At 46.4% G+C, this 25,212-nt stretch overlaps 1 protein-coding gene across 2 annotated transcripts in view; it reads right to left on the bottom strand.

The window, feature by feature from the left end:
• Window positions 1–3,950: 3,950 nt before the first annotated feature.
• syne3 (spectrin repeat containing, nuclear envelope family member 3) overlaps window positions 3,951–25,212 on the bottom strand; it is a 39,191-nt gene continuing 17,929 nt past the window's right edge. Inside the window, exons 11-18 of one of the 2 annotated variants that reach the window (XM_062522768.1) lie at window positions 24,810–24,944; window positions 24,474–24,635; window positions 23,928–24,100; window positions 22,650–23,331; window positions 21,941–22,087; window positions 12,053–12,256; window positions 11,180–11,224; window positions 3,951–7,052 (exon numbers count right to left, since the gene is read on the bottom strand). In XM_062522768.1, the coding sequence (XP_062378752.1) occupies window positions 6,864–7,052; window positions 11,180–11,224; window positions 12,053–12,256; window positions 21,941–22,087; window positions 22,650–23,331; window positions 23,928–24,100; window positions 24,474–24,635; window positions 24,810–24,944 (1,737 nt within the window). In that variant the 3' untranslated portion in view covers window positions 3,951–6,863. The remainder of the gene's footprint in view (window positions 7,053–11,179; window positions 11,225–12,052; window positions 12,257–21,940; window positions 22,088–22,649; window positions 23,332–23,927; window positions 24,101–24,473; window positions 24,636–24,809; window positions 24,945–25,212) is intronic. The other variant, XM_062522769.1, reaches the window with a different exon arrangement.

The raw sequence follows: 25,212 nt of genomic DNA, 5'->3' as shown, positions 1-25,212 counted from the left end.
GGGGTCAAATTGACCCCAATACCACCAACGTAACTATTTTTTTTACAGGACATTGGAAACATATTTTTGTGCAAATTTCATGTTTACTCTGTTGTACCCTTCAAATGAGGAAAAGTCATGAAACTTGAAGCAAAACAAAAAAAGTGAACCATATATTTTATGATGTTAAACACTGCTTGGGGTCAAATTGACCCCAAGGACAACATAAGGGTTAAAAGCTCTTTGCGTTGAATGTAATATCAGTTATGGTGAGAGTGACCCTCTGCGCAAGGGCTGTTTCCTGTCAAAGCTGAGAACTCGAGAGCCTTCGACCACACTGTGAATCCCAAATCAAGGTAATTACTTGCACTCCACAAACACCTTCACAGGCCTTCACATTGATCACAATCACATTCACTGTTCTACGAACGGTATAAGATACTGTGGGGGAAACCCTGTTGATTGTCTCTAAATGCGTTTAAATGATCCAGTTTATTTTGAATCTAGACACTAATGTCACCATTTTAGAGATCTGAGATCATTTCCAATGCTGATGAATAGAAGCTGTGTTGAAAATTACACCTATATGGATTGTGTTTGAGGGAATGAACTTTAAAATCCGCCAAAGGCAAGAAGAGGTGTCAACTCTGGATTTACAAGGCCATTCTGGTGGGAAAGCCAAGAGCCCTGCTGCCATGACAACTCACTGTAAGTTTAAATATTTACCACTGTGGGAGAAAGGCTGGCTGGCCAGTGCCACAAAATGGCTGCCATCATTGTACTGCAAGACAGCCTGTGGACTGTGAGACTCATTCATGTTAAAATGGACTTCCCTCATATTAAAAATGATATGACAGTTATATGAAGTATTGACACACTACTGAATTACCACAGTGTTATTACCATGACAACGTCACAGTATATATATTGTATGGATTGACATAGCCTACGTTAACAAAACACATTTAGCAGAGTCACGATCGCTTTATTCACCAAATGTACAGAGTACACAGGAATTTGACTCAAAGTCTCAACTAGACTGCCCCACAGAACATCAGTTGACCCATTATCCCGCCTGTATGTCTCTTAACGCCAGTGTCAACTTGAGCCAAACAAAGTCATGTTTATTTATAAGGCATCTTCAAAAGGAACAGAAGTGCTGGCAAAGCAGTGAACAAACAAGCCATTAATCCCCCAACATCCTCAGTGGATGAGATGCAGTCTGACACCGTCGGGTTATGTGTGAGACAGAATAATGAGATGAGCTCAAAGAAAAAGACAAAACACTGAGGCAGATGTGGTGCGTGATTTATGTATCAATGTATTTCCTTGCTTTCTTTATAATAACATCTAGTCATGCATTCATTCATTCATTCATTCATCCATCCATCCATCCATCCATCCATCCATCCATCCATCCATCCATCCATCCATCCATCCATCCATCCATCCATCCATCCATCCATCCTATTGTAAGTACATTCTTTATATTCACATACCATTTAATGATCCTGTCAGGGAAATCCACCGTACAAATTATTCACGGAGAAACATGCCCAAGTTGAGTATAACTTGATATCCACCTCCTAAATGAAAAAAAAAAGACTGCAGTAGTAATGTCATCAGAGTCTGTTTATGCATCCCAGTGAGGAGGACATTCAGTGGATGAATGTACCCTACCCTCCTCGTACCCTCCAGGCACACGAGAGTGGGTTAAATCGGATTACTATAACAGAATCAACAGGGGCCGCATCCGACGGATACCTGCGGAAATGTAGGAGGAAATGTGTGTATTCCCCCCCACCCGGCGGAGGACAGAATTTAGATAATAAATGAGACAATTTAAAGCCTCATCTCCGACGCCTGAATCTAAGCATGGTATTAATTTCCCCAGCAGGCTGTTCATGGGAACTTTTTATGTTCCATTTTCCATTAAGGAGATTTTCACTAGTGCATCTTGGAAATTAAAAATGCACTTAGATAAGCAGGCTTGAGGACACATAAAATTGATTTTTTTTTTTTTTTTTGGAGTTTGATACAAAGTTACCAAGCAGAGTAACTAATGAACAAGCCTCCAAGCACCTGAGTGAAAACAGATGACTTGTCTCTGTGTGTGTATTGTGACATTAGCAGATATTGCTCAGGGAAGTGTAATATCCTTTTCCTTGCACACTGAATTGAGTGCTGAGGAGCTTTTTTTGACTCCAGGGACTTTCAAAGACTTTCAGATGTGACGTGACGTGATGACAATAACACAAAATTTCCCCTGGCAGCTTGTGCTGTGCTTATGAAGTCTCATAAATGATGGACTACACGTGTGACATAATAACCACTTTCCTCCTCTTCGCTCAAAGAACTGATTCTGGTGATGGCGGCCGATGTATTATTCAACACGCATTACGTACACCTGAATGGCAAATCTCATTCAGAAGGAAGGGTGTTTCCACCCACATTGCTCACGGAATATACTGTATGTGAACCTCTGACACTTCAACATACAGTCTAACAGCTCAAGTTACCATAATCAGGAGCTTCCAAGGACTGTGATAACAGCACATCACAGAAAGAGAGAAAAACAGAGAGAGAAAGAGAGGATGAGAGAGAGGAAGAGAGAGAAAACCGCAGACAGAGAGCAAGTGAAAAACAGAGAAATTGTGTGTATGTGAGTGTGAGTGTGTGTGTGTGAGTGTGTGTGAGAGTGTGAGAGGACAAGAGAGAGGGGGAACATGTCCACTTGATGACAGCAGAACTGAACAGCACGGAAGCCGCAGTGTGAAATCATGGAGATCTGTGGCTCGGTTTGCCTGCTGCCTGCGTGTGTGTGTGTGTGTGTGTGTGTGTGTGTGTGTGTGTGGGTGTACGAGTGGGAGCCGGCCAACACTTTGCATCCAGCCAGAATATCATGTGAATAAATTACAGCGTGCCTGCACTGCCTGAGCAAGAGCACAGCAACGCAAAAGAACAAACACACACACACACACACACGCCACTGTAGGGCCACTGTCCCGCCAAAGCTAAACAGGACAAGAGTTAAGCAGCCACCACACACACACACACACACACACCTGCAAGACAAATAGTGGCCGCTCTGGTGTTGCGCTGTCAGCTGTTTACAAACCCAGTGTTTGACCAGGGTTTGACCGCAGGTCAGGAGTAGGCTGGGAGTGTGTTTAACCGTTTAACTCAGTTCTGCTGTGGGGGGTAAGGAGGGTGGAGGTGTGTGTGTGTGTGTGTGTGGGCGGGCAGATTAAGGAGTTTGATTCTGGCTGTAGGATCAGATGCTCCGATACTCTGTCCGTGCCATATGTCCAGTCCACCACAGATTAGGCGGTGTCCTTTCGGCCATCGCAAAATGCTGAGATTAACTAGGAGGACATCCACGTCTTGATACTCTCTGGCGGTATCCAAAAAGCAGAGCAGCATTGAAACCACCTCTAATCCCAAGGCTTTAAATTTGAGGGCACCATCACAAACACAACTTTACAGCAACTACTAAACAAATATGAAAGGTAGCACAAAAGGGCACGGACGCAATCAATGCTTTTTACAAGCGTGCCTGTTGTGTATGTGGGGCAAAAGAGTCCACGCCAGATTGAATTTCCCAGACAAAAGCAGTGCTGCAAGCGCCGCAGCTTTAAATGTGGTGAAGCTCGTCTGACCTGTTTTGGCCCGCATCACGCCGCCTCCAAAAGAAGATGTCATCATGTCAACATGCAGATAAGGATCAAATGATGGCCCGTGACATGTGGACAAACATACACTACTACTTCCTGCCAGAGGGCTATAAATAGTGTGAGCAGCATCATTGACAGAGTAATATACACACATGTAGTAATGCTGCTTAGGGAGGAAGTCCCAGGGGAAATCAAACAGGACGCTTTACTCATGAATAAAATACCACTATTCATGGGCCACACACACACACACACACACACACACACACACACACACAGATTTAAAACACAAGCATCTGTATGCATTGCATATTTATTCTCTTTGGGAGTACAATACAAAAAGATTGGCTACACACCAATTTTGTATCCGCAATGAATGTGCATTTCATACATTAAGTCCATAACAATATAAAAATGACTGTACCATCTTATAAAAGCTTGCAAGCCTTTAGGTTAACAACAACCATCACAATAGTTTAAATGCCTTAGGAATCAATTCTTTTTTTAATTGCATAATAAAGTAGCACAATCAATACCTCCAGGCCGTATCCCTGTAATATGGGAAGTACTGGCCACACACCTCCCATGGCAAATGAGTTCCTGCTTCCCAACGCAGTAGCTGATGAGAATCCTTGATAACATTCCTTGTATCTTGGCTCTTCACGAAGCCTTAGATTTGCTTTGGATACCACTTTAAGCCCACGCCACGACATGCTACAGGGTATTTGTTGGAGCGACTACATCTGCCTGACAAGCAATGCATAATTGATACGGAGTAAAGGGTTTGCATTGGTCAGTAAAGGCAAGGGTTCAGTTGAACACAGGAGTGCAGCAGCACAAGGTACGTGCTTTAACAAGGTGCAAGCGTTAACATACACTGTATACAGTGCTCTAAACTAAAGCCTTAATTGTGCCATTTTTTTACTACTATCAGTGAATCAGAAAAGATGGAAACATTAAATAAATAACCCAAGATGCAAGGAACAGCACTTAAATCAATAATAATAAATAAAAAAAAAAGAATCACCTCCTTTATACTGCTACTATTCCATCTGAGAAGCAGCTGCCGGTATGAAGTGTCAATGATACCAATTATCTTAATATTGCTTCAAAGACATGCATTAGGCTTACAGCATCATCTCTGTTTTATAGAGTTGTAAACACACACACACACAAACACACACAGCCACATGCAGAAGATTGGCCACTCAACGCATCAAATGGTTGACGGACAGAGAACTCTTGCACATGTGGCTCTGCAGACCAACTAAATGGAGGCCTTTGTCGGACATGCACGCATCACTCTCGGGTAATAAAAGCAATTATAGTCTTCGCTTTAACCGAGTTAAAACTATTTGTAGCGAGCTCAGCTCATATCTCCGACGGCGAGAGAGCCTAAGAACATGCCCTGTTACAGCACTAAGTGGACGTTTGTCCCGTCCGGGTTTCTGTAGAAACGAGCCGAGTCCACAACAGTCCCTCCTCCTCAGCAGCACGGCTGGAGGGAGCAGGTCAGGAGGAAAGGTCAAAGGTCAGGGTGTCGTTGGGGAGAGACTGCTCAAAAAAGGACATTCTTCTGAAACTGGGCTATTTCCACTCTGTAATCTAGGGCCTTCCAAAACACTCTTCTGAAAAGAAAACTCGCAAAAGGAACAAATGTTGACATTTAGCACGCACGTTGGTGCCAAGAAAATGTCAAAGGACACCAGGGATTATTGCGTAATTACTATTTTCAGAAAATGTCAAGAGAATTTTGTCGCTTTGTCAGACCTTTGTTTGGTGTGTGTGTGTGTGTGTGTGTGTGTGTGTTGCGTGGTGAAACAGGCTTTGCGGACTCAGGAGATAGGAAAGACCTGCCTTCACAGACACAACACAACAGGTGTGAAGTAAAATATGACTAATGACAGGTTCAGCCTAAATCGAAGACTATGATGTCAAGCTGAAACCAGCTCCTGTAAGACGTCAGTGAGCAAGCCCTTAAGCTAAACAGGATCATTCTGAGTCAAGTCAACATGGAATAAAAGACATGAAGTAAAAGATGCGCAGAGGAGATTCAAACACTATTTCTCCATCATGCAACGCAGAATCAAATAAACTAAACAATATAATTAAGTAAACAGCACTGTCTATGGATTTTGAAGCCATTTACTAGGGTTAAGGAAATGCTTGCACGTTAAACTAACGGGGCATTACAGTACAAAGTAAAATCTGCATTTTAATTGGTCTACAGGTGGTTACATTGTCAGGGACTGTAGCTCGTCTGTTTTTGAAACAAAACAAACTACTGTAACGAATAACAATGCCAGTTCATGAGCACTCAAATATTCAGGAACACCTGTATTTGAATGCTCATGTCTGGCATTATCATAATAAGCGATTCAAGAGCGACCAAGACGGTGGATCTGACCCAAGCCAGACGTAGTTCTGCAATGTCCGGCTCAGACCTGGGCTCATTCCCGACAGGATTCCTTCCTGAATCAGACGCCGTCAAGGAATGCGTGTCTTCGGCTGAATAATACATCTACTTAGTCCTCCACAGAATCACTAGTGAGGTCTCCCTCTCTCTCTCTCCCTCTCTCTCTCTCTCTCTCTCTCTCTCTCTCTCTCTCTCTCGCTCTGTTCTTCTGCAGGATCAAAGGAGAGACTTGGCTTGGCCGAGTGGGTGCAGAAGTGCAGAACAGCTTGAGTCAAATGGAACGGACTGGGAGAGCCAAACTCGCCCACACACAGAGTCACACACACACACACACACACACACACACACACACACACAGATACAGGCCCAGCACCCAGCAGGGAGAAGGAGATTGAGGAGGCGCCAGAAGAGACCCAGATCTGCATTTCTATGGACTCCTGACTGATTTATCCTTTTGGTCAGAAAATAAGTGTTTGTTTCAAAAGTCTCCCGATTGCTGAGGCGTAGCCCATTAGAAGAGAGGAAAACATTCCACTGTGCGGAGGAGCCGTCGAGACGCAGACGCGGCAGACAGGCCCACTTCAGGGATCTTTGCCTAGCCGAGTGCTTCAGTGTCGCCAGCGTTTTGGTTTCCCCCCCCCGTGTGTGTGTGTGTAGAGAGGGATGAGCGAATCCCGCAGCGGGCGGTCGAGGTGGGTGGCATTTCGGTGGCGTGGCGATGCATGTCGGAGTCAGAGTCGCCCCTGTGTCGCCCACGCGGGCCGGTCAGGGGGGGGGTCGTGGCCCGCTGGTCTTTAGGTGGGCGGGGGTCCGTCGTAGCGCAGCATGATGTTGAAGGAGCGGGCGAAGTTGTTGGAGAGTGAGCAGCTGCTGCCCTCGTCCATCATGGGCAGCAGGAAGGCCAGCAGCAGCAGCGCCAGCAGGAGCAGCTGGAGGGGCAGCGCCACGCGGCACACCCGCGACAGGAACCCGCAGCAGCTCTCCTGAGGGGACAGAGGAGACACACACGGACACACACGGGCACACACACACACACAGGTACACAGACACACACGGACACACAAGGACACACAGGTACACACACACACACAGGCACACACACACACACACATACACAGGTACACAGACACACAGGCACACACACACACACACACACACACAGGTACACACACACACACACAGGCACAAGGAGACACACACGCAGACGCACAGGTACACACACACACACACACACAGGCACACGGACACACACACAGGTACACAGACACACAGGTACACACACACACACAGGCACACACACACACACACGGGCACAAGGAGACACACACGCATACACACACGCACAGGTACACACACACACAGGCACACGGACACACACACAGGTACAGACACAAATGCAAAGGGACACACACAGGTACGCACACGGACACACACACAGGTACACAGACACAAATGCACATGGACACACACACACACACACACACACACACACACACACACACACAAATTTAGCCACCTTATATTGTAAGCAATTTACAACAAGTAACAGTCTTGGGGAAAAAAAGATGTCTCAACATAATAATATGAGATGAGTCACTGTCTGTAGTCTCATCCATCAGCTGCAGTCTGGCATAAAGTACTCTATAAAGCAGTAAAGACATTCCCCTGCGCTAAGAGACCAGTACACAGATACACCTCCCACCCCAGACACACACACACACACACACACACACACTCACACATAATTTTTCAAACACATAAGTCATCATCTGCACAGTGAACAAATCCCATCCTGTTTCGCAAGAGAACTAACACACACACACACACACACACACACACACACACACACACACACACACACACACACACACACACACACACACACACACACACACACACACACACACACACACACACACACACACACACACACACACACACACACACAGTGTGAACCACCCCATCCCATCCCCTCTCTCTGCAGGCCCGTGCCAAAAGCCTGTGTGATTCACTAACAACACTGAACGCACTTCTCCGCTGCCATTTTAGCACTGGCATGCCTTGTCAACAGGCTCCTTGAGAGAAACTCAACCAAACAAGAACAACTCCTTTTCTCAATTCTGCGTAGTAGCGCACAAACAATCTTTCTTTGGGAACATAGAGGCTTTATTTAGAGATGTCTAAATGAGTCAAGGCTGCTATTGGCAAACTGCATTATACATACAGTACATAGCACAATTCACCCATTCAAATCACACAAATTCTTACACTAGCTGTCTAAGTGCGTCACATTACATTACATGATTCAGAGAAGGCTTGAAAATGATGCACAGACGAGATGAATCCACACTCTGCAGAAGGCTAATGCAATTCAGTGACACTGAATCACAGCAGTGAAAAACAAGAATTTTATTTTATCCGTCTCCGAGTGGCAGGGGTGAAAGTATCTGTGTTTGAGTGTGTGTGTGTGTGTGTGTGTGTGTGTGTGTGTGTGCTTAAGTGTGTGCGCATGTGTAGGTATGTGTGTGTGTGTGTGTATGTGCACGAGCATGTTGTTTGCATGTGTGTGTGTGTGTGTGTGTGTGTGTAGGTATGTATGTGTGTGCGCTGTGTGAGAGTGTGTGTGTGTGCATGTGTGTGCGTGTGTGTGTGTGTGTGCGCATGTGTGCATGCATTGGTTGGTTTCCTGGTTTCGTGTTTTCTCGGCGAGGGCGGCCGGGTTGCCAGCTCAGCTGAGCTGCTCTCTCCTCTCTCTGCGCTCACCTCCCGCCTCCACACCAGAGGAGAGGAGCCGAGAGCAGCGCCGCCATGCCAACACACGTGGGAGGATGAGGAGGAAGAGGAAGAGGAGGACAATGCAGATCAAACCTCCTCTTCATCCTCATCCTCCTCCTCTCTCTTTCTCTCTCTCTCTTTCTTTCTTTCTTTCTTTCTTTCAGGCGGATCACGCCAACTGAAAACAGTAGTCATAGGACTCCGTATCTCGCCGCGCGCGCGTGATTACAGATCATAAATCCACAAACCTGACGGTGAATGCACAGCGGGGAAGCTGTAAGGAGCACCCTGCTACTCTCCTGCATCGAGTCAAAAACCTGACTCGATGCGCTTACAGGGATTTCAGTGTTGATCTGGTTGTTATTGTTGTTGGTTTTTTTGTGTTGTTCCGGATTGAAATGGTGCAGAGTTACTTACAACTCTAAGCTCTCAAAGTAAACACTTTAGTTAGAAAACATGAATTAAATTCCAGCTTGCAGTGTGGAATGTTGGAGCCGGGGGATACTTTGCCCTGCTTGAGTAAGTGCGAGTTACTCAGTAAGCTCCCTGTTGTTTAGACTGCAGCCAAATCACAGGTGACCCGAGTGACAGGCAGGCAGACCGTAATGATAGCTGGGTTCACAGCAATGCAGACTGTGTCTGGCTCTGAAGCGGATCTGTCTCAGATCCGGCTCATATCTGGCCTGCATTTGGCCCGAGTGAGTGTGAGCAGAACCAGAGCCAATGCTAAAGAAGAATGACTCATGTCATCTGCAGGGAGAGCACTTCAGGCATGTGAGCCCAGGTGTGTGCTTACCTGTGTGTGAGTGTGTGTGTGTGTGTGTGTGTGTGTGTGTGTGTGTGTGTGTGTGTGTGTTTTATTGCACTCTTAATGAGGACCTTACAAACACTCCCCACCCAGGAAATTGCACCAATAAACAGGTGCTTCTGATGACAGAGACAGAGCTCCATTTCACACCATAAAGCCTGCCCCTCCATCCAACCCTCCACCTTAACATCAACAGCCCCCTCTCCACCACCATTAGTGACTGGAGTAGCCTACGGTACATCAATAAAACATTAACTAGACATTAGTGATGGCACTTCCCATCACTAAAGGTTTGATGATGACACATTCAGTAGTGCGTTTTGGCTACATAATATGTTGAGTCAGATTCTGGATGTAAAACAGCTACTCGTTGGTTTACAAAACCCTCTGAACTTGTAGAATGTGTAAGTGTGACTGTGAGCCATAAAGACTGAGTTAATGGTTAGATGACATTGGAAAAGGTGAGGGTAATTTACACAGTGCACTCTCAGCTGAGAACAGAGAGACATTTGTGCTGCCCTAACAGTGACACACTCTTCAGGTGTGTGTGTGTTCAGTGATGCACACACACATGCACACACACACACATACACACACACACACACACACCCATCGGACCCTGACAAACTGGCTCCGTTTCACTAAGCTGGGGACTTATGAGGGGTGGCCTAAAACCGAACATAGATCGCGTCAGCTCTGCACCTGCTGGTACACACACACACACACACACACACACACACACACACACACACACACACACACACACACACACACACACACACACACACACACACACACACACACACACACACACACACACACACACACACACACACAGTGATAGCATGCTGGCCGTGTGACTTTGAACAGGTGGTGAAGAGGAGGAGAGAGATAGAGAGAGGGAGATGGAAAAACAACAGGGAAGACAGACAGGGAAAAGCAAGAAGAGAGCAAATGAGAGAGAGCAAGAGGGAGACAGACAGATGGAAGGTGAAAAGTGAGAGAAGGAGAGAGAGAGAGAAAGAGACAGTGACAGTGAGAGAAATGGTGTGGAATTGAGAGGAGAGTTGGCATTTACTAATCTCCTACACACTGCCTCTGGGACCGAAACGAAACCCTGCACTCCTCTCAGGGCAAAAGAGAGAGAGAGAAAGAGAGAAAGAGGGACAGAGAGAGAGAGGGGGAGAGAGAGAAAGAGAGAGAGGGACAGGAAGAGAGAGAGGGACAGAGAGCCCTAAACGGTGCCAAGACTGAGAGGCCAAACCAAGTAGTGCTTAAGATTAAGTCTTATTTACATGTCACCCGTGGAGAGCCCCTCAGTCACAATGCGGGATTCAGAGTAGCCTACAGTCCTACAGAGCAACACTGACTCACTACTACTATGGCGCAGGGTTGGAATTCCACCAGTGTAATATTCATTTATGTATTACATTAGACTTGCAAAACGAGAAAAATTAAAAATCTAATTCAGCACAGGAAGTCCTATTTAACAAAATGTGAGACAGCAGCACGCACACACACACACACCTCCTTTCCAGATCGGACCAGCTCCTCCTTCTGAACGGCAGCATCCTGCAATTAGAGAAGGGTGGAATTTAGTCAACACGCACACTGTCTGTGTCTCAGCACAACACACAAAACACAAGCCAAACACACACACACTGTGTCTCAGCACAACACACAAAACACAAGCAAAACACACACACACACGGCGCCGATACCATCTCAGCATGCGCAGGAAGCGGCCCAGTCACGGAGGAGAGAGTCAATACCCCCCCGCCCACACACACACACACACCGCCGCCAATGTAGAACACCAGCCAGTAATGGAGGACATAACGCTCACAAGTCACATTGAAACTCCAGGCAATAAGCACAACACTAAAGGTGCACATAGAGGCTTCAGATGGACCCGTTTGAGATGGAGGGGAGGAGGTACAGTAGGGTGGGCTCGTGAGATGCAACAGTGAGTGAGTGAGAGAATGAGGGACTGAGAGGGTGAGGGAGTGAGAGAATGAGTGAGGGAGTGAGAGGGTGAACGAGTGAGAGGGTGAGGGAGTGAGGATGAGGGAGTGAGAGAGTGAGAAAGTGAGAGGGTGAGAGAGTGAAGGAGTGGTTGAGGGAGTGAGAGGGTGAGTGAGAGAGTGAGGGAGAGAGAGGGTGACAGGGTGAGTGGGTGAGGGAGAGAGAGTTGGTGGGAGGTGGGGGGTATGATCCACCCTGAGATACTGACAGATGCATCTGACCTTGGACTGGATCGAGTGCTGATTTGGCACGGATCGACATCCCATCACAGCCAGCACCAGTCACTTGCCTGGCCTACATCCTCACCATCCTCACCACTGAACTCAGCTCAACTGTACTGTGTCACTGCCCCCTGCTGGCTGCAGCTGGACTCACCGCCACTCGGAGACGCTCCCTCAGCTCGCCCACGTCCTTCAGCTTGGACTTGTGGAGCATCCAGCGGTACCGCAGGTCCTCCAGCTCCACGTCCTCCTCCACCTCCGGCCCGCCGCCGGCCCCCGACCCGGCCCCCGACCCGGCCCGAGAGTCCAGCAGCTGCTGGAACTGACCCTGGCCCCAGGGGACACGAGACCGCAAGGCCTGATGGGGAGGGTTTTTAAAAAAAGCAACAAAACAAAACATAAACAAAGCTGGAGGGTAGCTCAGACAGACGGGCAAAAGCAGCAAAAAGAGAACATGTCTATATATGGATCTTAGTTTTGCCACCGTGCAATCAAAAGCTGTTTCTTCAAGCTGCACTAACAATGTCTGGTGGTAGTCTCGCTCAGATGTGTTTCTGACGTGATGTTTATTGAACATAAAAGCAACACAGAGGAGCATAAACAAGTGGGCTGTGTCAGGCAGTCAGTTAGTCAGCCAAAGCCGTAATGAACACACTGTGCGAGGCAGAAAGTTTTGGGAGGGGAAAATAGGTTACAGTTTAGAAAAACAAATGCTTGTTGGCACGACTGCCGAGTTTGAGTGTGAGTTTGAGTGTGACTGTAGTGTCTTCTTTTAAGCACTTCTTTGACGCCGTTCAGGTGGTTTCAATACTTTGCTCGTTTATTACAAACATAAATCATAAACGTCTTATACGTCCGTGAAACTAAACTTAGTAAAACAAAACGGTAGTAGCAAATAATATAACCGACATTCGATGAAACAAAGAGAGTAATCAAACGATCAAGAGAGAATATATTGAAAAACCTTATGCCTGCTGGCGTCTCCAAACTTCCACTTCCTAAGCATTCAAAACCCAAGCACCTTTTGTCTTGCACCTAGGCGCGCGCTTCCATAATTGGCGCAGGTGCGTTCATTAACTCTTTCTGTGCCGTTGACCAGTTATGGCCAAGGCCACGACTAAACATATTTTGGCCAGCAGGGGTCCTAAACAAGCAAAGGAACAAATGGCTCCTACACACCGGCCCTCTTATTGGTACCGGGCAAAGGTACAATAACAACAAACAAAAACACGGAGCCATACAAATAAAAAATCGTTATCGCATTATACATATCAAACAATAAAATGTCACATTCTTTTTACACAGTTCCATTCTCCTTTTTTTTTGAAAGTTCAAACAAGAAAATCATTTTCAAATGTCCATTGAAATAATGTTTTTCAAGAGCTCATTAATAAGAGTCATTCTTGTGAAGTGTTTGTAACACAGTAGTCCATATGCCATAAGAGGCATGGTGTAACTGAAGAGTCCATTTCTCTTGGTGTATGTTCTGTATTTGTATATGTATGTATACGCGCATGTGTGTACGAATAAATCCGTAGATTTATAGAGTCCATAGTCCATGTGCGCATGTGGAGACTGGAACTATCAGTGTACATGTTAGTCCATACAAGGTAAGTATTCAAAATACACATTCACATTCATTCATTCATATTCACATGTCATTCTCCAATAACAAACAAACCTTTGTAATTGGTCTTTCTAGAACATTTGTCTTTGTTTTCAGAGTCAAACTACGTACCATCCCCTTTGAATCTTTTTTCGTGTCAATAACCCTTCCCAACATCCAAGATGCCCTAGGGGCAATAGGGTCTGCAATTAACACAACATCACCACACATATAGTTTCGCTTCTGTTTAAACCATTTCTGTCTTTCTTGTAAGGTTGGAAGATATTCCCTAACCCATCGTTTCCAGAATATGTCTGCCAAGTATTGTATTTGTTTCCATCTACGTCTACTGTAAGTGTCAGATTTCTGAAACAAACCAGGAGGCAGTGTGGGTTGCGTTTTGAGGAGTAAAAGATGGTTGGGCGTTAAGGGTTCAAGGTCATTAGGACTGTCTGAGATGGTAGTGAGTGGACGACTATTGATGATGGCTTCCACTTCACAGAAGAAGGTGTGAAGGGATTCATCATCCAGTGTTTGGTCTTTAGTTAAAGCTAGAAGTGTTTGTTTGACCTGTTTAATTAGCCTTTCCCAAATTCCTCCATAGTGTGAGGCAGCAGGTGGGTTATAAAGCCATTCTATGCCTTTTTGCTGTAGAGCGACTTGTAGGGTGTAACTTTTGTTCCACTCTTTTACAGCGTTCTTAAGTTCACGATCGGCAGAAGTCAGATTGGTTCCGTTGTCTGATCTTATTTGCTGTACCTGACCTCTTCTGCTTACGAACCTGCGGATTGCATTTATGCATGAGTCAGTGTCAAGGGAGTTGGCTATTTCTAAGTGAATTGCTCTGGTTGTAAGGCATGTGAAAATAACGCCATATCTCTTTACTTCAGTGCGTCCTCTTTTCACTATAATTGGGCCGAAATAATCAGCTCCAACGTATGTAAATGGTGGTGAATCAGGAGTCACTCTTTCCTTTGGCAGGTCAGCCATCTTTTGTTCTCCTAAGTGTGAATGTAGTCTTCTGCAGAATACACACTCCGATCGAATCTTTCGGGCCAGAGAGTTTGCTGCTGGTATCCAGTATTGCTGCCTTAGTTTGGCCAACATGTGGTTCCTTCCAGAGTGGCCTAGGTGTTCATGAATGTGTTGTAACAACAATTTGGACACATGGTGGTTCTTTGGGAGAATAACAGGGTGTTTCTGAGACTCGGGCATGGCCATTCTGCTCAACCTTCCTCCTGTATGAAGAAGTCCATCTTGCAGAATTGGATCAAGCTTACGAATGTGGCTTTGACGACTTACGTGAGCCTTTTCCCTTTGCAGAGCCTCGATTTCATCAGGAAACGCATCCATTTGGGTGAAGCGTATGATTGCATTTTCTGATCTTTTGATGTCATTCAATGTAAGGTGTACATTCATGCATTTTTTCACTGTTTTCATCTTTCTTTCCAACAGGTCTTTCTCGATTGCGGAGTTCTTCACGGTAAGATTGGTAAGTATCTCCTTTCTTTTTTGACTTAGGTTCAAGAGCAAGTCTTTCAGCTTAAGTAGCCATGCAACTGCTCTTGTGAGTTTGTTCCACTTTGAGTGATGGTGAATGAATGCACGGGTAGGATTGTCATCTTTCACAACGACGTTCATGATGAGGACGTTCCTTTTCACTTCCACATCATCTTCATGTATCTGAGACGCAAGACCAGACTTGGGCCATTCGGATTCAAGGCTTTTGAGGAATTCTGGGCCGTTGAGCCAAGAGCTTGTGTTCAGAAGTGTGCATGCCTTAAGACCACGAGACGCACAGTCTGCTGGATTCAGTTTCGTGTTAATGTATCTCCATTGTTTGACCTTTGTCATCTCTCTGATTGTGTTTACGCGATTGGCTACGAATGTTTTGAACCTTTTGTTCTCATTTTGAATGTACTTTAAAGTTGATGTACTATCAGTCCAGAATATGGATCTTCCCAGTTGAATTTGTGACTCTGCTTTGATCAATCCATCCATGCGAACTGCGAGGACTGCTGCAGTGAGTTCCATCCTTGGCATGGTGGTTTGTTTCAATGGTGCCACTCGTGATTTTCCCATCATGAATGAGATGTGTACTTCATGTCTTGCATTAGTGAGACGAAGGTATGTGACGGAGCCATAGCCACATTCCGAAGCATCACTAAAGTGATGAAGCTGGGCAGATGTTATTGCACCAAAGTTCTTAGGCTTGAGGCACCGATCAACGCTGAGCTCTCCAATAGTGCTTAGTCCTGCCATCCATTCTTGCCATGACTGGATGTAGAGATCTGGCAATTCTTTGTCCCAGGCATGGTTATGTTTACAAAGATCCTGCAGAATGTTTTTGGCAGTGAGAATGAATGGACAGATGAATCCAAGAGGGTCATACACTGAAGATATCACGGAAAGTATTCCTCTTCTTGTGAATGGCTGATTTTTCAGGCTTACTGAGAAGGTAAGTTTATCTCTTTGAATTTGCCACTGTATGCCAAGTGTTCTCTCTGTTGGAAGTTCACTTGAATCCAAGTTCAAATCTTTGACCTCTTTTGCTCTATCTGCTTGAGGAATGGACATCAGGACTGCTCTGCTGTTACTGATCCATTTATGCAATCTAAAGCCTCCCATTGAGCAAGCTGTTTCAAGTTCCTTGCATAATTTCACAGCGTCAGCTTCTGTAGGAACAGATTTTAGGCAATCATCTACATAGAAGTTAGACTTGATGGTGTCCACTGTTTCGGGCAGAAAGAGATGCTTGAAATCTTCAGCACTTTGTCTGAGTGCGAAGGATGCACAGCTGGGCGAAGACGATGCTCCGAACAGATGTACGGTCATTCTGTGTTCCTTTAGTGGTTGGCTCAGGTCACCGTTTGGCCACCATAGAAAACGCAGAAAGTCCACATGTCTCTCCATTACTCTCACCTGGTGAAACATGCTTTCTATGTCTGCCATAAGGGCAATTTGGTCTTGTCGAAAGCGCAACAGGACGCCTACCAGGTTACTGGTGAGGTTTGGACCTTGGATCAGCTTGTTATTCAAGGATGTTCCCCGGAAAGATGCTGAACAGTCAAACACGACCCTCAGGGAGCCCTTCTTCGGGTGATGCACTCCATGGTGTGGAATGTACCACACCTTTCCACTTGGGGTCTCCAGTTCACTGGATGGGACCACCTCTGCATGACCCCTTTTGAACATTCCCTCCAAGAAGGCTGTGTATTCCAGGTGGTACTGTTCATTTCTTTCAAACTTTCTCTTCAGGGATATAACACGCTGATGAGCCTGTTCATAGTTGTTTGGCATTGTTACCTCATTCTCTTTGAATGGTAAAGGCAAGTAATAATGCCCATTTCTTAGTTCCTTTGATGTTTCCATTATAGACATAAACTGTTTGTCTTCAATTGACATCTCGGATCTCTCATCAGCTGCCAGTTCTGGGAAATCTTGGTGATATTGCTTTATCAACAAGTCATTCACATCTCTTATAGATATGCGGTTGGCTATGATACACGAGTGACTTCCTTGCCCTTGATGAGTTGTTTCTTGCATGAGTCCATTCACGACCCATCCTAGAGGAGTTCTGACAGCATATGGCCCATTACCTCTACTGTTTACTACCTCCCAAGGCTCCATAAGCTTTGCAGCATTAGTGCCTATTAACAACTCAATATCGGCATCCAAATGTGGAATCTTCACTTCATGTAAGTATTTCCATTTCTTTACAGATTCTTGTGTTGGTATGTGGTGTTTCGAAACTGGTAAGTTTGCTTGTGTATAGACCTCTGGGAGCTTATGGTATTGCAGTCCTTCCATATTGCTCACTTCTAGGCCTGAGACTACACTGCTGTGAACCCTTTTCTCTTGTCCCATTGTGCACAACAGGATGGTGATGTTTTTACCTGAGATGTTCAGCTTTCTCTTCAGTGAGTCTGTGCAAAATGTAGCCGAGCTACCAGGATCTAAAAATGCATGGGTGGTTATGACTTTATCTGAGGTTGAGATCTTCACTTTCACTGGCACAATAGAAAGAGTACATTGGGCTGATGGACCGGCCCTCATTTGGTCACCATCATTCACAGACACCATAGCGTTACTCAGACTTCTGCTTCCAGCTTGAACGTCACCTTTAACTTTGTCTTTTTCCTTTCCAGTAGGAATGTGCAGGATCGTCGGATGCAGCAAAGAACATGTCTCACATTGCATTCTATTTTTGCAGGTTTTGCCTATATGTCCCTTTGTTAGGCAACCAAAACACATCCCATTTATTTTTAGAAATTCGATCTTCTCTCCATTGGGTTTTGTCTTAAACGTTTCACAATATTCAATTGTGTGGTTCTTATGACAGAATAAGCAAGATCTGTCATCGGCGGATGGTTTCTGTTTGTATCCAGACTGCGATTCATTCCTTTTAGGTGCGGACACCTGAGCAACTGTTGTGGCGAAGCTAGGCCTCCCACTAGGCTTTGCTGTTTTTTGTAGCTTAGATTTCGACACTACTTTGGTTTCTGTAGGATTATGGATATCGCCAAAGACTGGATCAAGCATTGTCCTAGATTGTCTCTCAATGAATTCTAGCAAGTCTTTAAATGTTGCTCTGTGGTCATTTTTATCTTGCATGTTGCACACATTTGCTCGCCATCTATCCCGCAGCCTATACGGCAGTTTTGACACAATGAGTCTTAGGTTGGTGGAATTCTCAAGCTCTTTCAGTCCAGTAATGTCTTGCATAGTGTTGTAGCAGCTACGCAGAAAGAGCGCATACGACCGCAAGTCATTGCCATCTTCTGGCTTAATGGTTGGCCAGTTTAAGGCTTTATTCATGTAGGCTGAGGCTATTTTGTAGCTATTTCCAAAGTTATATTCCAGCTGTTCTTTAGCTTGTTTGTATGCAACAGTTGGATCCATATGCATGAAGCTACTGACGAGACTTCTGGGTTGGTCCTTTGTGTATTGCTGTAGATAATAAAGTCTGTCATCCATACTGTCAGTCTTCTTTTCAACAAACTGTTCGAATGCCTTTATGAATGTCCTATATTGAAGTGGGTCACCGTCAAATATGGGAATTTCTCTCTCAGGCAGTAGAGCAAGTGCTTGTTGCTTTACTAACAATGTAGTTATTTCAGTGTGCCTTTTCAACACGTCTGTAACATTTGGGTCATTGGCAATTGTGATAACTGAAGTGTCTTGATTGGCTATCTGACCACTAGTATTTGCCTTTTGTCGCACAGTTGGGGTTTGAGGAGTTTGTACTCGTTTGAGTTTTACAGATCTTTTTACAGTGGCAGGAACATTATATTCTGTTGGCGTGCCAAATCGGTGTAATCCAGACAACGAGAGATGTTCCTCAGCTTCCCTATAAACTTTAAGTTTAGCCTCTGCAACAGCCAGTTCATAGTCTACAGCGAGTTGTTCTTTACGTGCTTTAAATTTTGCCATAAGAGTAGCCTCTTCCACGTCAAGGTCGATTTTGTCACTCAGTGCTTGCGCCTTTGTCCTTGCAGCCGCACAATCAGCTTCTGCTTTTAAACGAGCGCTAGAGGTCCGTGACGCGCGACTGAGAGCGCTTGTCGCTTTACAGCTACGCGTAACGTTGTGAGCTATTTGAGATGCGCTATCTTGCGGTTTAATAACGGAGGCAACGTCATGCTGTTCTTCGATGGGAGCTATTTGAGATGCGATATCTTGGGGTTTACTATTGGTGGCACCCCACTCCTCGTCATTCCCTTCCTCCATTCTAATACGCGGTTCGCTCTGAACCCATTTTATAACGCCATTCAAAAAGTCATTGTAAAACTGATATTTTGGTTCGTACCAGTCTGTGCGATCGGCCTCTCTTTCATAGTCCTCTTTTAACAGTCGCTGCACTGATGCATGCAAGTTATTAAACTCAAGGAAAAACCATTCAAATGCCTTAATTTCTTTGTCAACAGTGTCTTTGTCTTGGCCGGATTCGATAAGTCTGTTGATTTCGTTACGTTTACGAGTTAGAACACCAAGCTTCCCTCTGCGTGATGCAATTAACCTAAACAGTTCTCGTTCATCTGAGATATCCTGATCTTCGGTCTCTTCTTGAGACATGTTGCAAACTTTAACTCAAAAACTTTAAACACAAAAGTTCATTGTTATCTTATAGTTAAAGTTCAATTCAGCGCAGTAGGCAAAGTCAAACTACCACCCCGGCCTGTTCAGTTTGTAAAGTGAGCGCGGCGGCTCATCTTTAAATGCGAGCACGGCGGCCCGCTCACCAGATCAGTCTTATACTCACGAACCACGGAGTTCAATAAACAAGTCAATAAATCCACAGGCAAGCCCAGTAAATCCACAACTCCCGACAGCTATAATCCACAAGCTCCCGGCAAACGTAGCTTCCAACTTTCCAGGTACCCACGGCAATTTCCAGCGCAGTAGCACAATACTATTGCGACGCTTCCAAACTGCAGGTGCTCTTCCAATTAGCAGGAGATGTCTCTTACTTTAGGCCGTTTTCTCGACTTTCTGACGGGGTTTCCAACTTTAGGCAGGTTTTTCAACGTTGTAGTGTCTTCTTTTAAGCACTTCTTTGACGCCGTTCAGGTGGTTTCAATACTTTGCTCGTTTATTACAAACATAAATCATAAACGTCTTATACGTCCGTGAAACTAAACTTAGTAAAACAAAACGGTAGTAGCAAATAATATAACCGACATTCGATGAAACAAAGAGAGTAATCAAACGATCAAGAGAGAATATATTGAAAAACCTTATGCCTGCTGGCGTCTCCAAACTTCCACTTCCTAAGCATTCAAAACCCAAGCACCTTTTGTCTTGCACCTAGGCGCGCGCTTCCATAATAGACCTCTGAAGTTCGCCTACAAAAAAGCTACCATCTTTGCCCATATAAGGAGTTACGGTATCTGACGATTTTTCCTATGGGAAATTAACATGGGGATTTGGAATTATCACACCTGTTAAACTCTCGCGGGGATGACAAAATCGGAAATTCAGGTGTTTTCCTGAACACACTTTTGTCCTCTGCCTTCGAGAGGAATCTGTGATCTCCGGTATGCGAAAGCGGCAGACTTTGATTTTCGCTACCCCAGAGCTAACTTGCAATGCAACTTGCCATGCAACTTGCCATTAAGTTAGTTAGCCAGTTAGCTCTGGGGTAGCAAAAATCAAAGTGTGCCGACTTCACGTACCGGAGATCACAGTATGCACAAGAAGGCAGAGGACAAAAGTGTGTTCAGGAAAACGTCTTTATTTAAGACTATGTCGTGCCCGCGTGAGTTTAACAGGTGCGATAATTCAAAATCCCCATGTTATTTTCCCATAGGAAAAATCGCCAGATACCGAATCTCAAAGATGGCAGCTTTTTTGTAGGCGAACTTCAGAGGTCTATTGGCGCAGGTGCGTTCATTAACTCTTTCTGTGCCGTTGACCAGTTATGGCCAAGGCCACGACTAAACATATTTTGGCCAGCAGGGGTCCTAAACAAGCAAAGGAACAAATGGCTCCTACAGTGACTGTGTGTGTTTTTGATTGTGTGTGTGTGTGTGTGTGTGTGTGTGTGTGTGTGTGTGTGTGAGAGAGAGAGTGAGTGTGTGTATGTGTTTGTGTGTTTTTGATTGTGTGTGTTTTTCATTGTGTGAGTGTGTGTGTCAATGTTTGTATGTGTGAATGTTTGTGTGTGTGAATGTTTCTGTGCATGTATGAGTATATGTGTGTTTGTGTGTTTGTGTGTGTGTTTGTGTTTGTGTGTGTCTGTGTCTGTGTGTGTGAATGTTTCTGTGTATGTGTATATGCTTGTATCTCAATCTTTTCACTGCGCTCCTCCATCTACAGCAGACTTGAAAGGCAGCGCAGCAGCTCTTTCATCACGTCGGATGGGAGTTCTCACTGGAGACCCGAAGCGGGCGCCTTTTTAACACCGATCGTTGTAAACGCGCGCGCCAGCCTGGCTGATCCGAGCGCTCGGCTGCCAACGTCTATTCTCACCGCTTGGCAGGAGGCCGAGTTCGCCAGGGTTTGATCTGCCGGGTTTTTTTTTTCGCTCCCTCAAAAGCCCGAGATAAAAAAACTTTCAGCCCTCGAAAACGTCATTAGGAGCTGGAGTTTCACTACAGAGTAAAACAATCAACTGAGCAGTAACCAACACAGACCTGTGCATACACACAGATTATTATTCAGAAAACGGTGTACCCCCGCCGTCACCTCTTTAGATGACACACACCTGAGCCATTTCACAATGACAGCGGCTCTTACATACAGTACAACAGTGAGTGACTTCACGCACACCTGACGCGCAGTTCCGTTCTCAGCGTCTGGAACTTTGATGATGAGATCGGCGAGCTTTAGAGCCGCCCGCTCTACGTGTGTGTGTGTGAGTGTGTGTGTGTGTGTGTGTGTGTGTGTGTGTGTGTGTGTGTGTACGTGTGTGTGTGCGCATGTGTGAGTGCCCACCTTAAGCGTATTCTCTCTGATCTTGAGCTCTTTGGCGCTGACGGCTCTGTGGCTGGTGAGGATCCCCGAGAGCTTGTCACTCTCCCTCTGAAGCCAGATGTCAAACTGGTGCCGCCGCTCCCCCGAGTCAGCAGGACCCCGGCCCCCCTGCGTGGAAACCGCCCGCGGGAGAGAGAGAGAGAGAGAGAGGGAGGGAGAGAGGGAGAGAGGGAGAGAGAGAGAGAGGGAGGGAGAGAGAGAGAGAGAGAGAGAGAGAGAGGGAGAGAGAGAGAGAGAGAGAGAGAGAGAGAGAGAGAGAGAGAGAGAGGGAGAGAGAGAGTGAGAGGGAGAGAGAGAGAGAGAGAGTGAGTGAGACGCGTCATTCCAAACGCAAGGCACGGCAAGGCAAGGCAAGGCAAGGCAACGCATGAAGGCATGAAAGAGCATTGGAGAGCACTCACCCCAACAGACTGCACTACTCCAAGACATAAACTCAATGCGCCCCCAACTCAACAGATCCCACAACTCTGAAACACATTCCCTTCACGTGTGCCCAACCCTCTCAGATGTATTACTCCACCTCCACCTCCTCCACCTCCACCTCCACCTCCTCCACCCTACCCCTGCACCTCCTCCACCTCCACCTCCTCCACCCTACCCCTGCACCTCCTCCACCTCCACCTCCTCCACCCTACCCCTGCGGTCTGGTCTGATCTCGCTCCAACTGTACCTTAGTGGGAGTTGCTGACGCGCCCGAGTCTCGGCCGGATGTGTCTCTGCTGGCGCCGCTGCCGTCTCTCCTCGCGCCCCGGGTCCTGGGGCCGTCTAGCGGAGCGGTCAAGACGTCCAGGCCGCTCTGCTCCCCGCTGCGTCGGCGGCGGCGTTGTCCGCTCAGGCTGAGGGCCGGGCTGTAGCCGTCGCCATCGCCGTCGGCGTCTTCCAGGGCCCCGACGTCCACTCCTGAGGAGGAGGCGTGCTCCTCCACCCACTGGCCCGTCCGCCTGCTGGCCCTGGGGTCTCCGCAGACCATCGCGCCCCCTCGCTGGGCAGGTCTCCCCGCCGCGCTTGACCCCAGCTCCCCTCCCGAGCGCTCGCACGAGTCCGCCTCGTCCGCACTCTGACCCCTGCCGTTGCTGGGCAACAGGTTCGGCTGGCCCGCTCCTCCTCCTCCTCTCCTGACGCTCGTGTCCAGCGCCGCGAGGCCCGAGAGAGCGGCCAGCTCTTCGTCCATCTCCAGGCCGTCTCCGTGCGCGTCTCCCGAGCCCTCGTGCTCCCACAGACGCCGACGAGGACCTCTGGAGATCTCGGCCGCGCCCTCGGCTCCCGGCTGACCACCTGAGCCTTGACCTCTGTCCCCTCCTGCCGTCTCTCTAGGCTGACCTTTGACCTGTGACTCTTGGTTATTCAGAAGCCTGCAAGAAGAAGAATCTTCAGTTAACAGAACTCACCACAAACGAGGAAATCTATAAACATACGGTCATGAACAACTCTACACATGCAGACAAAGCACATTGTTTGATTCAAATAGTTTGGCTAGGAAGCATATTTATCATTAGTTGCCACTTCTATATAATAGGAACTAATGACCCCCCTGATTGTTTAGGAGCACATAGAGAAACAAGCCTCAGCATGCAAAATAACTCCTACAGCACCTTCCTCTGCAGTGCAGTGCACAACTAGCCACCAGCAAGTAAACAACCTTAGTTCATTCAGAGTGGATCAGTCTGACTTTAGAGCAACTTTGTTGTTATTAAATTAAATTAGTTAAATGGAACTATCAAATTCCCATTCCAATTAATTTGTTAAAAGACACTGCAGACACAAAAACTCTGCACAAAAAAGAAGTATGTACATTTGTGTCAACAATATTAATCCTTGTTGCAATTTACCTGACAGTTTTGGCTCAACAACATATTTACCCAACACTGCCCTTGTAAGGTATTATGTGTCCAAACACTCCCACACACAAAGACGTCCCCACCCTTCTCTGGTATGAATCCCTTCTGACCTGTGGAGGTGGAGGCTAAGGGATTGCAGGGCCTTCCAGGACTCCCGCAGGCGCTTCAGGTCACGGATGATGTGAACTTTGCCATCCTCAGAGGTCTTGGCCAACACGTTCTGCCCCTGGTACTCCGTCTGCCGAAGCTGCTGCTCCTTCTCCGGAAACTCCCCCAGTGCCCTCTGCAGGCCGCACAGGGTATGAACAATGAAATATTCAACTCAACCACTCGACTCTCAATGCAGTCAAATCCACTCACATAAGTTACAATGTTTAGAAGCTGTCTACGCCAATGTTTAAATGTGATGTGATATGAAATATACAGTGGGCAGGCTGAAAAATAAACTCGCTGAATTGAAACTACTGCTATGATCTGCCTTTGATGTGTCAAAGACAGGGCCGACACAGAATTGAACTGAGTCAAAAAGAATAAGTTCAATGGCCTTTGATGTGTCAAGACAAACGGCGGCTAGCCTGCTGGGAATTTGTGGAGTAGGAGTAGGAGGAGGAGGAGGAGAAGAAGGAGGAAGCGCGCGGAGCCGAGCCGAGCCGTACCTCTGCCTCGTGCTGCCGGTTCTGCACGCTCCACTCGCCGCCGGAGCTGCGGAACGACTCCAGCTTCTGGCGCATGATCATCAGCCACTTCTCCACGCTCAACAGGCTCTCGTGGAAGACCTCGTGCTCCGAGATGTTCTGCTCACACTCGTTCACCCTCACCTGGAGCACACACACACACACACACACACACACACACACACAAAAAATCACAAATATGCAAAGAAATTCACAGAATTTTAACATCTGGTTTACTAATCTCTTCATTGCCAAAATCAACACAACATGAGGAGGCCATGATTGTCTTCTGTTTAGCACCCACAAATGACTAGTTACCCGGACGGTTTTGTAGACTATATTCCAGTCAGCGAAGAGGCACTCAAACTTGGCTCTGTTGGTGGGACTGGATGACACCAGCGTCTCCAGCGCAGTGATGTGAGCCTCACAATCCTCCAAGTCCCTCTTGAGGACCTGCACGTAAAAGCCCCAGCAAGGTTAAATTTCCTCATTAAAAACCTGCCAGACACTTCGCCTGAGAGGTTGAGTCGCACGTAATCCTTGCTAGCCCTTTCCCCATTTGGGGAACACTTTAGAAAAAAACGTACCTGCTTTGTTCATGTACATAAGGGGGGGAAAAAATCACAGAGACCCCTAAAATCCAATCTATTGAGATTTTGAGGGCGAAAAGCCTCTGCAAATTCAAAAGTGACATTAAAATTGGACAAGACACCATGACAAT

Source organism: Sardina pilchardus, chromosome 20, assembly GCF_963854185.1.
Source record: "Sardina pilchardus chromosome 20, fSarPil1.1, whole genome shotgun sequence".
NCBI lineage: Eukaryota > Metazoa > Chordata > Actinopteri > Clupeiformes > Clupeidae > Sardina > Sardina pilchardus.
This window is presented reverse-complemented; position numbering and strand designations above follow the sequence as displayed.